This window comes from Carya illinoinensis, chromosome 4, assembly GCF_018687715.1.
Source record: "Carya illinoinensis cultivar Pawnee chromosome 4, C.illinoinensisPawnee_v1, whole genome shotgun sequence".
In the NCBI taxonomy this organism is placed as follows: domain Eukaryota; kingdom Viridiplantae; phylum Streptophyta; class Magnoliopsida; order Fagales; family Juglandaceae; genus Carya; species Carya illinoinensis.
In genome coordinates this window covers 31,271,443-31,283,265 of record NC_056755.1, presented here as the reverse complement: position 1 = coordinate 31,283,265, position 11,823 = coordinate 31,271,443, and the positions used below count along the sequence as shown (strand labels likewise).

The following is an 11,823-nucleotide window of genomic DNA, read 5'->3' as shown; positions in this document are numbered from 1 at the left end:
GACAAGAGTATGGAAAGCTCTATCAGATGGCTTAAAATGGTCAAATACAATGCACCTGTATCCACTGATTCTCATCAACTGTATCTCAAATCTCTCGCAATTTTGCAATCAAAACTGCCTTTTGGCAGTCGCCATACTCGAGGAGCATGGGTTCGGATCAATGTTTTGGCTCCATTTCCCATTTTGTATGTGTTAACAAATTTTGTACCTTCTTTTTTTAATGGAATTTATTTTATTTATATATTTTATTTTTATATAATAAATTTATGTTAGAAAAGAACGTTCCCTCTCTCTCCAATAAGCACGCAAATTGCATTATTGCACGAAGGATTGAAAAATAACCGATGAATTAAGATAAAAATTAAAAATTAAATAAAATATTATTAAAATACTTTTTTAATATTATTATTATTTTAAAATTTGAAAAATTTAAATTATTTATTATATTTTATGTAAAAATTTAAAAAATTTATAATGATAAGATGAGATAAAATAAAATCAAACATTTTCACTATCCAAACGGGTCTAAAACTTGTCTAATTATATCATAATAATTTTAAAAATAATTCTACATATAACCGCGAAGAGCGTAAATGTTATGTAATCAAAAAGAGAGATCCATTATTAAAAAAGTAAATTTTTTTTATGTGGGTCTCATGTTTTATTCACATTTTTCAAAATGATTATGTAACGGTTACATAATTCATAATTGTAAATATCTTTGTTTTAATTTCAATTTTGATTTACTTGCGGCTCTCTTACTCCTCTTTTTTCTTCTTGTTCATGATCTCTTTGGACTTTAGACCAAGATTTTTGCTGTATGATTTTGATTAGAATGAAGTCTAGATGCTTATAGACATGATATAATTGATTTTTGCTAATTAATGCTGCTATTTATTTTGTGTTAGTCGACCCCTAAAGTTTCTCATTCTCATATTCATTGATGTTGTTTGCTTTTTTTATTATCGATTTTTCCTCTAAAAAAATAATACCAACAACCATGTTCACAGGCAGCAGTCAACCATGGGAGGAGACTAATTATTTAGTAACATTTTCCAATTAGGCTTGAATTATTGTGATATATCTATTGTTTTGGAATGTTTGTTGGGTCTCACACCATTCTTGATAATCAAATTATCTCATCTTTTCCATAAAAAAATCGAGTTTATGTCAAACTGTGCATGGGAATGTTAAAGAGGATATTTAACTATTTTTACAATATAAAACGGACCTGAGAGGATATTTTGGAAGTGGGTCACGTTAAAAATTAAATATATATGAAAAAACAAAAGTTTGCATGTGTTTGAGATTCAGACTGCCAGGGTATAGGAAGTTAGGAATAGCGCCAAAGGGGATTGAGTAATGTTAGATGTACTTGTTAAGTGTGTAAGTGACACGTAATTTTTTTTTTTAAAAGTAGAGTTTATTATTAAAAAATTAATTTCTTTTTTTATATAAATTTTTTATTTATTTATTTTTTTAAAAAAGTTATGCAACACTTACGTAATCTACACGGCAAATATTATTTCAATAGATTCATTTTAGTCAAAAATAAATAGTTTTAGGATATAATGTTATGGACTTGATGGTTGTTGATAACTTTATACCAGGAAAGCAAATAAGCAATGGTCTGGACTCTGGTTTCAATCCTGTGTTCAACTGTTTAGAGCATCATTCCATTTTAAGCTATTTAACATGTAACAAGATGCTGATCTCTTCTAATGCATTTGAACCTTGTTGATCTGGTCCACTGAATAAGTAAGGCCTTTTAAATGCAATGTTCTGTCACAGTCCCATAGATCATGGAGAACCCATTTAAGAAAAAGAGAAAGCGCAAAAGCTAGGTTGAATGTCTGGATCATTTAAGTTCTGAAGCCAACTTTATTAAAAATACAAGTGTGTAAGGGTCAGATTCTGGTCTTTTAAGCAATGTTCTTTCCGGTAGGAGTAAAGAAATGATAACGAATCATTAAGACAAAGTAAATGGTTTTTCTTTTATTTTTCTGGGGATTTAAACTATAATATTTGTTGTTCAGTAATCTGAGCAAGTGACTGGCGGATTAAATTAAGCAACACGTTGTTCAGTAATCTGGGCATTTTGGAACCAAGGAAGAGAAAAAATATCTGCAGTAAAAGAAAGCAAAAAAAGGGAAAAAGAAAAGCAGTATTCCAGTTTGATCAGTGCACAAAAAAGCCCCTGGCCTGAAACTCTCATGTTCCAAATTTCCGATAGTGAAAAAGGGTCAGATGGTAAGTGGTGGGGGGTGGGGGGAGTACAGAGCTCTGAGGTAAAGGAACAGAAAAAGTAAAAGAGTTAGTAGCAGTAAAAGCTTGAACCGTACGACCTCTTCAGACTGGCCATTGGCTTCAGACACCAACTCTTACAGTCTCATATATAGTAACGCCAATAACTATTATTTTCTCTTTTGTTTTTTTCGATCTTTTGTTGTTTCTCCCCCCTTTAGTTTATGGGTTTCCGTAGATATGTCAGAGACAAGAGCTGCCACAGATGCAGCTTAGCTGCAGAACCAGAAGCAGGAGAGAGGTGCAGTCATAATAGGAGCGCAGAGAGAGAGAGAGGGTGGGATGGCATGCAGCACTGTAATCAAAACCATTAGTTTTATTCATCTACAGAAGATTCTGCAGCCCAATGGTCCCTGAAATAAATATACCTACTCTACTCCAAGGGCTCAAGTAATAAGTAATAACCTACACACACCTCTGATTCTTTCAGTGCCCCTGTGAGTCCGAAGAGGTTCTTTGTTTCATCTTTCTTTCTTCGCTTTGAAGTTTCTTTTCCCTTTTCGTTTTCCTTCTCCTTCTCCTCCTTCTCCTTCTCTTTCAATGATGAGTGTAAGAAACAGGTTTCCCTTCACTGCATGTCAGTGGCAAGAGCTTGAACACCAAGCTCTAATCTTCAAGTACATGGCATCAGGCATCCCTATCCCACCTGAACTCCTCTTAACCATCAAAAGAAGCTGCTTGGACTCTTCTCTCTCATCAAAGTTCTTACCTCACCAACCTCAACATGGTATGCCAATTACAACTAGACTCTCATGTTTTTGAGTGAGGGTGCATCTATGTGTTTTTATTTGAGTTTTTGAATAAAAGTTTGTGCCTTCGGTAAAAAGGGGGATTTGAGGTGTTTCTGGTGCAGTTGGCTGGAACTACTTGCAGATGGGTTTGGGGAGAAAAATAGACCCAGAGCCAGGCAGGTGCAGAAGAACAGATGGGAAAAAATGGAGGTGCTCGAAAGAGGCATTTCCAGATTCCAAGTACTGCGAGAGACATATGCACAGAGGGAAAAACCGTTCAAGAAAGCCTGTGGAAGCTCTGAAAACAACATCAACAGCAGCAAACACAAATCTATCATCTCTAACAATCTCATCAATCACCAAGAACCACTCCACACTTCCGCCAGCTCCATCTCATTCTCTTCCTTCACTTTCTTCAATGTCCTCAGAGACCCACCACCTTCACCATCCTTGCTACAGTACCCACCTTCACCACCCTTTCATTTATCATCCCACATATTCTTCAAGGCTTCCCGGGATTGGTTTGTCACCTCAAGAAAACAATATTAGCCCCTACCTCTTGGACACTGGTTCTTACTCCCAGGCAACCAACGCAGATTACAGGTCTGTCTTACAACAGAAGTCTATAAACCTAAACATGGTACCTTTTTTAGTAAGTGCTTGTTAATGATAGTGTTTTTCTTTGTTGTTGGGAAGAAGAAACAGGTATGTGAATGGGCTGAAAGAGGAGGTAGATGAGCATGCTTTCTTCTCAGAACCTTCTGGGTCTATGAGAAATTTTTCTGGTCCATCTATGGATGATTCATGGCAACTCACACCTTTGACAATGAGCACGTATTCAAAGCAAAGGAGCTGCTCTAGTTTACAAAGTGAGTACTCTTACTTGCAGCTTCAGAGCCTCGGTAGTTCGACAAAACAACCCGAGCAAGACCAGCATTACTTTTCGCTGGGCAGTGCTATAAAAAATGAGATGCCAATCCAAATAGAGAAAGAACAACCCCAGAAGACCATTCATCGCTTCTTAGATGAGTGGCCGCCTAAAGAGAGAGATTCGTGGCTCGATTTGGATGATAAATCATCAAATAGCTCATCAGTATCAACAACCCGGCTATCAATTTCCATTCCATCTTCCTTCCATGACTTCCCCATCTTCAATTCCAGAGCCCATAATGGTAATTGAATAACCCACTTGTTGATCTTGATCAACATTATTTCACAATGAGTTTGGTATTTTTGTTCTTTATCCTTCACGAACCAGTTGTTTCTTGCCTAAAAGCTCCGTTTATCTGCAGATGGTTGAGATTACGGCACTGTGTTTCTGAAGCAAAGGCCGGAAATGAACTCACTTGGTGGGGAATCATAGTTTAAGAACTGCAGGCTTTTGTTATTATTATATATATATTTTTTCGTTGGCTACTTTGCTTGTTTCTGTGTTCTGATTGAAGATGAAAGATCCCATGTCTTTTGCTTTCTTCCTTCTGTACCTTTCCCACTTCAGTTAATGTTTGCGTGACTCATCCAAATCTGCTTCATTGCCAAGTTTGCATTTTGATATGTATCTTCTCTTCTGGGTTTCATTCACGTTCTCTCTTTGTTGTAATTTATGATGGAGGGGCCCAATGTCACCAAGATTTGCTACAGTTTGTCACTTCTTAACTCTTTGTACAGATAGACCCACCTTGTAGCCATCAAACCAAGGCAAATTCATTCACTGCCCATACCTACTTGCTTACTGTATACAATGGGAATAAAACACTCAAAAACTGTCTGGAGTTAGCTACAGATCAAGCCCTTACGATGTTTTCTTTGATCATGCGTCGATGTCACTGAGGAAAAACAAAGATTGAAAAAGGAATGGTGAAAAATTGGTTCAATGCATGAATACTATGATTTGATTTGTGTGCAAACTCTCCTCTCTGTTTGCGAAGAAGTGTGGCACATCTGGATTCAGTGGAAAAGATATTTTATTTTTCACACCCTTGAAGTTGGCACTCGGGCCAGAACTGTATGCAAACATTGTCACTAAAAACTGTAGCTTTGGATCTGATCCGTATTAACGTTTTGTCATTAGCACAGTGCCATGATAAAACAAAACTTTTTTCATCTATATGAAAAAATTGATGAGAATAATTCATCTCATAAAATTAGTTCAACAAGAGAGAGTTGTTCATTACTTATAAATATATCCAAAATTTTATCTACATATAATATGAGATTTATTCCTCAACACACTCCTTCACGTATAAGTCAATATTTTTTCTGGTATTTTTCACGAAATAAGTGGTCTTTATCACGAGATAAGTAATGTGTGCTCCTATTTGTCCTTGTGGCAGACTCTAATACCATGAAGAAATTTATGGGCATATCTCTCTTATAAAACCGGTTTAACAAGAAAGGATAATGAGCTTAAAAACCTTATCCATAGCAATGTGAGATTTATTTTTCAACACTAACTACAAGCTATTTTGTTATTAATGAGAGTAAATTGTACTATAATTATGTATAAGTCGTGTCATTTTTCTAATGCCATTCCAATCGAAGTATTTTTAAGTGTTTTTGTTTTTTTCTGTGTTTTTTTTAAAGAACAACATGACAGAAAACCCCTCTATATATTTAATTTTAGAGCATTGTTGTGAGGCATAAATCTGTATGAGCTTTGAGCCAAGTTTTGCCCCAATTGTTAAGAGAAGTACTACATATACAAAGAGAGTATATAAAAATAAATTCATAAACTGACATGATTTCATATAATCTGTTAGATCTACTTTATAATAAAAATAATTTTACAATCTGTTTGTGAGTTTACTTCTGTATAATTCTTTGAGACTAAAATATTTCTCATTTTTAAGCACTACGGTAGTTATGAGTTGATCTGCAAAAGATTATTTCTTTTTTACCCCCACAAGATTTTCATTGTTTTCAACTTAATTGGAGGCAAAAGTGGATTTTAAATACTACATTTAACCAAAAAGCGCTGAACGGAGAGGAGGATTCCCATTAATAATTTCCCGATTTACGAATGTTTTCTTTTCTTTTCCGGTTTTATAATTTCGTTCATTTTCCTTATATATAGCTAGCTCTGAATATCAACTCCATGTCAATGATCTTATCTACATGAGCCTTTCAGCATATATCAAATATCACCCGTAGTATTAAACCATGCAAATATTTCACCTTTGACATGATGCGTGCATATATAACATGTGGTTTAATTTTGTTTAGCCGTTGGGAATCTAGACCTCTCAACGGTAACTATTCAACTATACATGCTACAGAATTTCCTTGAGGTTTGAGATTTGGAGGCATAAAAAGTGAGAGATCGATCTCCGCCACCAACTCCAAACCAACACACACTGCACACACACACACACACACATATATATATATATATATATAGTACTTCTGTTGTCTGTCTCTTTCTTAGCTACGACCACAATCTGCATGGTCAAATATTTGGACTAATGCAAACTGTTTGTGTAATCATCCCCTCCCCTGATCTTGCGCATGCATGCATGCACTGCTTTTCCTGTAATAATGGAGTAGCTGGAGTCCCTCGCCAGCCTTCTCTTCTCTTGTATATATTCTCGATTTTATGTAAGAGAAATGCTTAATTATAAATTCACAAATTGACGTATTACGTACAACGTTACTTTGTTGGTTTATATTTATAAAATCTCTTTATAGTTGTAACATTTCTCTTCCTGTAAACATTCTAACCACAACCTATACTTAGGGTTACAGAAAACATTCTAATACTGTCGAGCCATATATACCAGACGTCATATTATATACTATATATAGTTTACCCTGATCAAGCCTGCAAGGGTTACGACGTTCAAGTAACCCAAAAACCACATTAATCCTCTATTTTTATAGGTACCTTCTGTCATCCTCGGGCATGGCTGCCTCATCATCCTCACGTGATGAATCTTCCCAAACATAAATGTCAAACAAATTATATAAACAGCAGAAAAAAAAAAATCGAAACTGTGAGAACTTTTTATACTGTTGGATTGCTAGGAGTACTACTTAAAAACGAAAAATCTATATACAAATGGTTTCTGGTGTTGAAAAGTTGACTCCATCTTTCTCCCGACAAAATAAAATTTTGAGATATTTCATGAGATTTAAATTTATTTATTTTATTAGTTATATCTCAGCAGGCTACGTAAATTATATTGAATTATTTATGAACAACTTGAATTCGAGTTTTATATGTTTAAATCCCAATTATCTGGCTGTAATTACGATTTTCCTCCGTCAAAATTGAGAGTTATCAATAAAATTGAGGTACTGTCCTCTTTTTAAAATTAAAAAAAGAAAAAAAACTTTCGAGGTGATCTGAATCGTTTAATATTAGAAGAAGCTTGAACATATATAATATACTTCCATTTACTAAGCAAGCTGCATAACTGCTTATTTTATTTATTTATTTATTTTTTCTAACATTAGAAGAAGCTTGTCCCAAACTAATTAGTTTGTCTAATGGGTGTTCCTACCATGCTATACCCACCGAGGATAGCCACCGAGAGTTTCCCCTGAATGGCTAATTTTTTTTTCAAATATTTTTTTAACCTCTTAAACATTTTAAAAAAAGAAATCACAAATTAAAAATCTTTTATTAATCATTAAGTTAAAAGAAAAAACCACACAATCGGTAGCTTTTGTCGGTGGGTTCCTTTGGTGGGAATATCATTTTCCTTGTCTAATAAATAAACCCAAAACATATGATATTTCGTGCTAAACAATTTATTTATGGAGTATTACAAATTACTCCCATACTGTAAGCTAAAAGAAAATGAGAAAAAAAAAAAAAAAAACAAGAAGAGAGAGAAAGGAACGAGGAGAGTTGGGTAAAAAAGAGCACTGGTCGAGTTATCCTGAAATCTGAAGTAGGAGTGGGCCTGTTCTGCATCGGTCCAAAAAGTGTAGGAAAGAAGTTCCTACAAACTTCAGAGCGACAGACTTATAAAGGACTATCACAGTGAGCAGTTGGGACAGAACAAAAGTAGACATACATGCATGTCTTTCAATCGGCCTGCACATTCAAACCATCGATCTCTCTCTCTCTCTATTTCTGAGTCATCGGCCAAGGCCATAGGAAAATGCTAAATAATAATCCATGAGTTTGCACTCTCAATTTTTTATTTTATTTTTTTAACTTTTTTTTACTATTAAGTTGTTGATGATTAGTAAAATTTAATTTTTAAATTTTTAAAATTTTTTTCTTTCTTAATGACTAAAAATATTAAAAAGATAATTAAAAAAATTCAGTTAATAGAAACACTAGCGGTAAAGGCTAGCGGCCTGCTAGAAGCATCAAAGGCCAAAACCCATGTCAGATTAAGGCTACTGAGCACTGGCATTTGCTGTGGGGTAAAAAAAATTTGCTGCGGCGTAAAAAGAATTTGTTACCAACTCCCTCCCTCCTCCTGGCATTTGCTGCGGCGTAAAAAGAATTTGTTACCAAGTCCTCCCTCCCTCCTCCTGGCATTTGTTACTAGTGCTCAGATTAAGGCTACTGAGCACTGGCATTTGCTGCGGCGTAAAAAAAAATTTGCTACGGCGTAAAAATTTGCTGCGGCGTAAAAAGAATTTGAGGGAGGTGGGAGCCTCGGCTCCTCCCTCCCTCCTGATGGCTTGCAAAATTTCATATTACAGATTTTATAAGTTCGCTCGAGCGGAGGCTTTTGGCCGCTCGAGCGAATTCAGACAGATTCAAATGCTCGACTGCCGCTCGACAGGGAGCTCGAGCGGGTTGCTGAAAAACGAAGATCGCTTGAGCAGAGACATTGGCCGCTCGAGCGAAATCAGGCAGAGTCGAACGCTCGATGTGCGCTCGATAGGACGCTCGAGCGAAGTCAGGCAGAGTCGAACGCTCGACGCGCGCTTGACACCCCGCTCGAGCGAACATCGTATTTTGACAGATTTTAGGTTTTCCGCCGTGGGACCATATAAAAGCCATTTTTCACTCTAGAGCCGCGAGTTTTGACTGGAGAACACTCTTTGGGAGAGAAAAACATAGCTAGAGGGATTCAAATCATTTGTTTTGGAGACGGAATTCCAATTTATTGCACGTACGTTGGATTCATACACGAGCACGGACGGGAGAAAAGCGTTGAATCGTTCCCTTGAGCTTTTGACGACGAGTTGAGGCTGCAAGGAGGATTTTTCAGTGTTTATTTTCTTCTTCCCATCTTCTCAGAACAATTATGGTGAATTCGTTTATGTTGAATTCCATTTCTAGCATGAGCTAAATTTTTTTTATTCTAGGAAAACGATGTAACCTATTTCTGAACTATGCTTGTTTGTCCATGCTAATTTAATGCAATTCTCTCTTTGTTTATCTGATTTATTCTGAGTTTAATGCTTCTAATTAACTGGCCATTGCTTAGATGATTATTAATCTTGTGATTTGCTATTGAAAGAGGGAATCATAGGGTAGATTTTGGATATTTCAGCATAGGTAAGTATAGAGATCGAAAGATTTGTATGAACGTGTGTAGTAATTAAATCATTGGTCTTATTGCATTCTTGATTATTTAATTTGCATACTCTTGTGTGAATTGATAAACTAGAATCACTTCCAATTGACTATCGAAAGAGGCTTTTGGATGAATTAGAGATTTGCTAATAGACAAAAGAGGTTTAAGTTAAATTAGCTGGATGAGAAAAGCATAGTGAAGAATTATGGTGAAATCGATTTCCTAGAAGTTTTCTTCCCTATTGAATTTGATCTTTGAAAGTCAGTTTTATTTTCTTTGCTTATTTCTCTTTGAGTTGATATAGTTTTATTTGTAACTACAAAAACCTTAGCGATTCCTCTAGATAAAATTGAAATTAGTATAATTTTGGTATTTGGCAAGAGTAAGGTACCAATCCCTGAGGACGATACTCTTCTTACCACTTTATTATAAAACTACGATACTGTGCACTTGCAGTTTTGCACCGGTCAAGTTTTTGGCGCCGTTGCCGGGGATTGATTTATTCTTATTCTTTTTGTCAATATCGATACAAAGTAATCTTGATTTTAATTTAGAATTTTGTTTTAATTTGTTCTACAGGTGTGTTTTTGACATTGGATGCGCCGTACTAGATCTCGTGACATTATTCCTGTTGATCCGGAGATTGAAAGAACTCTTAGATCACTAAGAAGAAATAAGATACTAGCTATGGCTGAAGAAGATCGTGAGGTATTACCACGCACCTTGAAGGACTATGTGCGGCCAGTTGTGAATGGAAATTACTCGAGCATAATGCGCCAGCCAATCAATGCCAACAACTTTGAGCTCAAACCAGCTTTGATTAGCATGGTGCAACAGGCTCAATTCAGCGGATCGCCACTGGATGATCCCAATATTCATTTGGCTATGTTTTTGGAGATTTGTGACACTATGAAGATCAATGGTGTTACTGAAGACACCATTAGACTGAGATTGTTTCCTTTCTCTTTGAGGGACAAGGCTAGAGGTTGGCTACAATCTTTACAACCGGGAAGAATCGTTAGTTGGCAAGACATGGCTGAGAGGTTTCTTGCTAAATTCTTTCCTCCTGCAAAAACAGCCCAACTCAGGAGTGAGATTGGCCAGTTCAAGCAAAATGATTTTGAATCACTCTATGAAGCATGGGAAAGGTATAAGGACTTGGTTCGACGTTGCCCACAACATGGATTGCCAGATTGGTTGCAAGTTCAGATGTTCTACAATGGGTTAAATGGGCAAACTCGAACTATAGTTGATGCTGCTTCTGGTGGAACTTTGATGTCGAAGACAGCTGAAGGTGCTACTGCACTTTTGGAGGAAATGACCTCAAACAACTATCAATGGCCAACTGAGAGGACTTTGGCTAAGAAGGTTGCTGGAATTCATGACTTGGAGCCAATAGCAGCTCTTTCCGCTCAAGTAGCTACTCTATCTCATCAGATTTCAACCTTGACAACACAAAGGATACCACAAAGTACAGAATATGTAGCATCTACAAGTATGATAGTTCCAAGCAATGAGGTGAGTCAAGAACAAGTTCAATATGTCAACAAGCGGAACTACAACTATCGTGGTAATCCTATGCCAAATTACTATCATCCAGGGCTTAGAAATCATGAGAATTTGTCATATGGAAATACCAAGAACGTGTTGCAACCTCAACATCCTCCCGGATTTGATAGCCAACCAAGCGAGAGGAAGATGTCACTTGAGGATGCCATGGTTTCCTTTGTTCAGGAGACCAATGCAAGGTTTAAAAAGATTGATTCACGGTTGGACAACATTGAGACTCATTGTAGCAATATGGGAGCTTCTATAAAGAATATTGAAGTGCAAATTGGGCAACTAGCCACTACCATCAATGCCCAACAAGGAGGAGCTTTTCCCAGCAACACTAAAGTGAATCCAAAGGAACAATGCAGGGCCATCACACTTAGGAGTGGAAAAGAAATAGAGAGGTCACCATTGAAGGAGAGCAAGTCCACCCCTACAGCTGTGAACATTGGCCAAAGCAAGAATAAAGTAGAAGAAGATGAGATTGTCAATGATACACTAGAGGAGACCGACTTTGCTCCTACAATTTCATTTCCTGACAATCCTCCTATTCTTGCTCCTCCACTTCCTTACCCTCAGCATTTTCAAAAGCAAAAACTAGATAAGCAATTTTCTAAGTTTTTGGATATTTTTAAGAAAATTCACATTAATATTCCTTTTGCAGATGCCTTGGAACAAATGCCAAATTATGTCAAATTCCTGAAGGACATCATTTCCAAGAAGAGAAGATTGGAAGAGTTTGAAACAGTGAA

The 11,823-nt window shown here is 36.3% G+C and overlaps 1 protein-coding gene and 1 non-coding gene across 4 annotated transcripts; one reads left to right on the top strand and one right to left on the bottom strand.

Annotated features, from left to right (window-relative positions):
- The first annotated feature begins 2,525 nt into the window (after positions 1-2,525).
- On the top strand, positions 2,526-4,675 carry LOC122306746 (growth-regulating factor 5-like). 3 transcript variants are annotated; one of them, XM_043119256.1, is made up of 4 exons: positions 2,526-3,031; positions 3,158-3,638; positions 3,732-4,207; positions 4,328-4,675. In XM_043119256.1, exons 1-4 carry the CDS (start codon positions 2,845-2,847, stop codon positions 4,333-4,335), a joined length of 1,152 nt encoding a protein of 383 aa, XP_042975190.1. In that variant the 5' UTR covers positions 2,526-2,844; the 3' UTR covers positions 4,336-4,675. The 3 variants fall into 3 exon arrangements, with proteins under 3 accessions (XP_042975190.1, XP_042975192.1, XP_042975191.1); XM_043119258.1 differs by having other exon boundaries at positions 2,529-3,031; positions 3,741-4,207; XM_043119257.1 differs by having other exon boundaries at positions 2,535-3,031; positions 3,735-4,207.
- A 5,925-nt stretch (positions 4,676-10,600) lies between these two features.
- LOC122308677 lies at positions 10,601-10,707 on the bottom strand. The gene has a single exon (XR_006242189.1). It is a non-coding gene; the product is annotated as a small nucleolar RNA R71 (small nucleolar RNA).
- Positions 10,708-11,823: the final 1,116 nt, after the last annotated feature.

Bases quoted from the DNA above. Each gene is read 5' to 3' on its own strand.
- LOC122306746 (XM_043119256.1), top strand. From the start codon at position 2,845: ATGATGAGTGTAAGAAACAGGTTTCCCTTCACTGCATGTCAGTGGCAA. The intron at 3,032-3,157 runs GTATGCCAATTA...TTTCTGGTGCAG, and splicing joins ACCTCACCAACCTCAACATG to TTGGCTGGAACTACTTGCAG. The intron at 3,639-3,731 runs GTCTGTCTTACA...GTTGTTGGGAAG, and splicing joins GCAACCAACGCAGATTACAG to AAGAAACAGGTATGTGAATG.